The sequence below is a fragment of the Sinocyclocheilus rhinocerous genome, unplaced genomic scaffold (assembly GCF_001515625.1).
Source record: "Sinocyclocheilus rhinocerous isolate Xijiao unplaced genomic scaffold, SAMN03320098_v1.1 scaffold1156, whole genome shotgun sequence".
Taxonomy (NCBI): Eukaryota; Metazoa; Chordata; class Actinopteri; order Cypriniformes; family Cyprinidae; genus Sinocyclocheilus; species Sinocyclocheilus rhinocerous.
In genome coordinates this window covers 461,914-465,827 of record NW_015630041.1, presented here as the reverse complement: position 1 = coordinate 465,827, position 3,914 = coordinate 461,914, and the positions used below count along the sequence as shown (strand labels likewise).

At 36.5% G+C, this 3,914-nt stretch overlaps 1 protein-coding gene across 1 annotated transcript in view; it reads right to left on the bottom strand.

Annotated features, from left to right (window-relative positions):
- Positions 1–3,914, bottom strand: part of LOC107739887 (threonine aspartase 1-like) — a 33,907-nt gene that overhangs the window by 22,749 nt on the left and 7,244 nt on the right. The window contains exon 8 of the mRNA XM_016552133.1: positions 2,754–2,845. Coding sequence (XP_016407619.1) covers positions 2,754–2,845 — 92 coding nt within the window. The remainder of the gene's footprint in view (positions 1–2,753; positions 2,846–3,914) is intronic.

Genomic DNA, 3,914 nt, shown 5'->3' with positions numbered 1-3,914 from the left:
GGGGTTGTGTTGTTATCTTAATGACCTTTTAATGCATAGCTCTGGAGAAAAGTCTTTACTGAACTAACTTGAAGGAAGAAAGACCATGTGGCATCCCAGAGGCACAGATCATTCATGCAGACAGCGCCAACAGCAATCACTTACTTCAAACTGATGCTATCTTTAAAACAAACCATACAAAGTTCGAACACCGAACAAGAGTACCACATATACCAAACCAAGTTAGACCGCAACGTATTTGTCTTTCCTGTCCAATAACATTTTCGCCCACATTTTCAGACACTGTAATTTGCAACTAATGACCCATGAGTGACCCACGTTTCGCTTTCTCATCGGGACCACACAAGCATCACATCACGGACGGATTTGCGCTGGAACCCATTTTCCCTCAACACCTGCATTCCATGTGTACCTGTCAAATCGCTTCCTTGAAAATCTACCAAAAATGTAGGAGAGATGCTAACATGTTCAAGCACATTACAGGAAATAATTCGGAGAAATAACTTCAAGATGTGGGCGGGGGAGATCGGGCGGCAGGGTGGAGATGGTGCTGAAGCACCATGGTCTCATATCGCATCAACGAGCCTTAAAACTCCTTAACCTGTATTTTTAGTTACTTTAAAATAAGATAAATGGTCCATGCAGGCTTATTATGGTTACCTAAAACTGAAACTAAAATTAAAAGTTAACTGAAGTGAAAAACTAAACATAAAATAAACATTTCTCATTTTAATTTAGTTTAACTTGATGTACTAAAATAACTAAACATGACATAAAAATGAATAAAAACTATATAGAATTATACTAAAAATGACAAATACACAAGAAAATTACTAAAGCTTTAAAATGAAAATGTCAAATATAAAACTAAATACTGTATTTTAAATAATATAGTAAAATTCAAAGTAATATTCAAAATATTAATAAAAACAGTAAAAGTATCTCAATGATACTAAAATAACAGTGGGTCCATGAACTAAATTATGCATTTGAAACAGCCCCAGAGTAAATGGCTAAAAAGATCTTTTCAAGTTGACCTTTTCATGTCTACCTGCTGAACTCATGCTTTTCAAGGCAATGACAAGAAGCTACAAAAGAGTGTCACAGAACTGTCATCCAAGTCAAATTCCTTGTGTGCAGTGCCATGTCAGCAATGCAGTAAGTATACGTATGTGTGTTTCCTGTGATTGTGAGTATTTGAGGTCTACACACCCCCTTCAAGGTCTTCATTACCCTATGGGTTTCCTCCTCTGGGTATATGTGGTGGTTTTGAATTAGAGGACTGAACAGATGCAGATCCTGTTATCAGTCGAGTAATAATGTCAGAGCACATGCCTCCTCTGCACTGTGTTTAAGCCTAATTAAAACTGAATGGGAGAGTGGAAACTTATACATCATGGAGAATTTATAGGAGAAACTTGCATATTTAGTTCAGTCTTTTTTTAATCAGGGGGTTTAAAGCCTATGCCAAAAATCAACGGCATATCCTGAATGTTAAAGTTTTCCCTTCTATTAAAAAAACTCTCAAGAAACTCTCAACATCAAGTCTGAAACAGACCTGACAAAGTTCAGAACACTTTGATGGAAGCTTTGTTTCTATTTCTGAAGTCACTCCGGATAGCCCCACCCATACTGAAATCTCATTGGTCCTCTCCACATAACAGTGTATTAAATATCAAATATGGATGTGATTCAGTCAGGTAATGCAGAAGTTTTGTATTTAGTGTGAACAGACAAATGCTGCCTAATTTGAACTCGGTTTTAAACTCAAGGTCCAAACAAGGTTTTAACTTTTTGCCACACCTGACAAAGGTAGTGGTACAATGGTAAAATTTTTTAATGTTTCTGTCTGCATGACAATTAGATTATTCATTGTAATATAAATAATTAATAATTCATCCCAATATATAATAATTAAATTAATAAATAGTTTGCATAATACAATTCAAAATTAATGTAATAATTAAATTTATATATTTTATATTTAAAATTATATTTATACATTTTGTATAACATTAATTATTATTAGTAATAAATAATGTAATAATTGAGCAGGTGTTAAGTATAGACCTTGTTTGGATGGGAGAAGCTTTGGTCAGAGAGATTTTTTACCATATTATCATTTTTTAATGTGGCCAATATCAGATTCTAGTGTGAATCAATGACAGTCCTGAACTAACCCGCATGTGCAAAAGAACGAAAACAAGATGTCATGAAGCACGCCGTCACATGGAAGAAAACAAGGAGGCCACTTAAGTAAGCATTTATACGCTGATGTGCCGCGAAAGCCAGCAAATTTGTGAGCAGGTGATAAGGAGGATGAAGATGAGGAGAAAGAGAGCAAAGGTTTTAAATATTTACCGTACGACTCCCTTAAGTTTAGCTTGTATAGAGCTGTCAGTGTAATACGCCATAAAATAACATCACACTGTCTCTCTACTGACTGCCTCCGCATCTGTCATATTCACTGAGTGATCAAAGACCTACCGGTATGTAAATTCATTGGATTGTCTCCTGTCGTGCAGGATAATGACGATCTAGAGTGATGTAACAGTCGTATGAATTACGATTATGACCGTTTAGACTGTGGTCGCATTGCAAAACATCTGATCTGAATCAGATTTAGGACCACCTATGAAAGTTGCCCAAATCAGAATCGAAAAGATCGGAGTCATATATGAGCAAAAAAAATAAAAAATTCAGATTTAGGCCACATTTTCCTGCAGTGTGAAGGTAGACTTAGATTCACTCACATGTTCACATGATTGTCTTTTCCTCTTCGTCTCAACCTGCTCCGCCAGCTCCATCTTCCTCTTGTTCCTCTTGTAGCCTGACAAACTGAACTCTGTAAAGTGTTGAAAAAAGGTGTGGCAATCAATAACAGATATCACTCTACTGCCTATCCAAAAAACTGTGTGTGTGTGAGCAGGACCCACTAAATGCTGACAACTGTTTTGCTTCTGTGGCCTTATTGCTTTGATTATTATTATTATTATTCATGATAGCATAGTGCAGCAAGGGTGTGTGTTTGGCGGGGGAGCCTTTATTCACATAATAAATCAGTCTGTTGGTGGAAATGTGGTTGAAATCCTCAAAGTCTCCTTAAATAATGGGACATGTGTTGGAGTGAGGTCATGGTTTTGGCATCAGATCGCTTCCAACACTGACAACACACACTCTATCTCTGTCTGACACAAACTGGGAGTCGGCATGGGGCCCTCTATTAAAGTATAGAAGCCATTGTTTAACAAACGCTGCATTCCACTCCTGTGAAAATTTCTTAATCAAAGAAAATTAATCAATGAAATGGGCACAATTACGTAATTTTGCAGGATTTAATGGAATGCAATTAGAGCTGGTAAAAAATAACAGAGTCAATGAATTAAAAATACTCCAGAAGATGAGATCACATGTCTTCTTGCCAATCACTATTCAATAAAATGATTACGTGCCACCGACTTACAACTGAGATAAAAGGCAGTGGTTTTGGTAAAAGCCTGAACATAGAAAGCTTTCATGCTATTTCTCATCTAGTAAATTTAAATAAAAACTGTACATAACCTGTGGGGAATTCAGTAAAAAGGACACTAAGAATTAGATTTTCATTCCCTGAAAGAAATACAAGTGCTTGCAATAAAACACTGTATCAAATCACGTTGTCACTGTCACTGAGAATTAGTGAGTGTCTTGTATTCAGTCGGCTGTGCAACATGTGGCTAAATCGTTAAATATATAAAAGGACAAAAAAAAAAAAACTGTCCCACTTTATATTAAGTGGCCTTAACTACTATGTACTTGCATTAAAATTAAAGGCGCAATAGGAGATCTTGGAAAATGCTAACTTTAGCCTGATAGCACTGAAAGCGAATGTCCCCCCCTCCCTGCAATCGCCGTCCAAAGCCACGCCCCCTGAA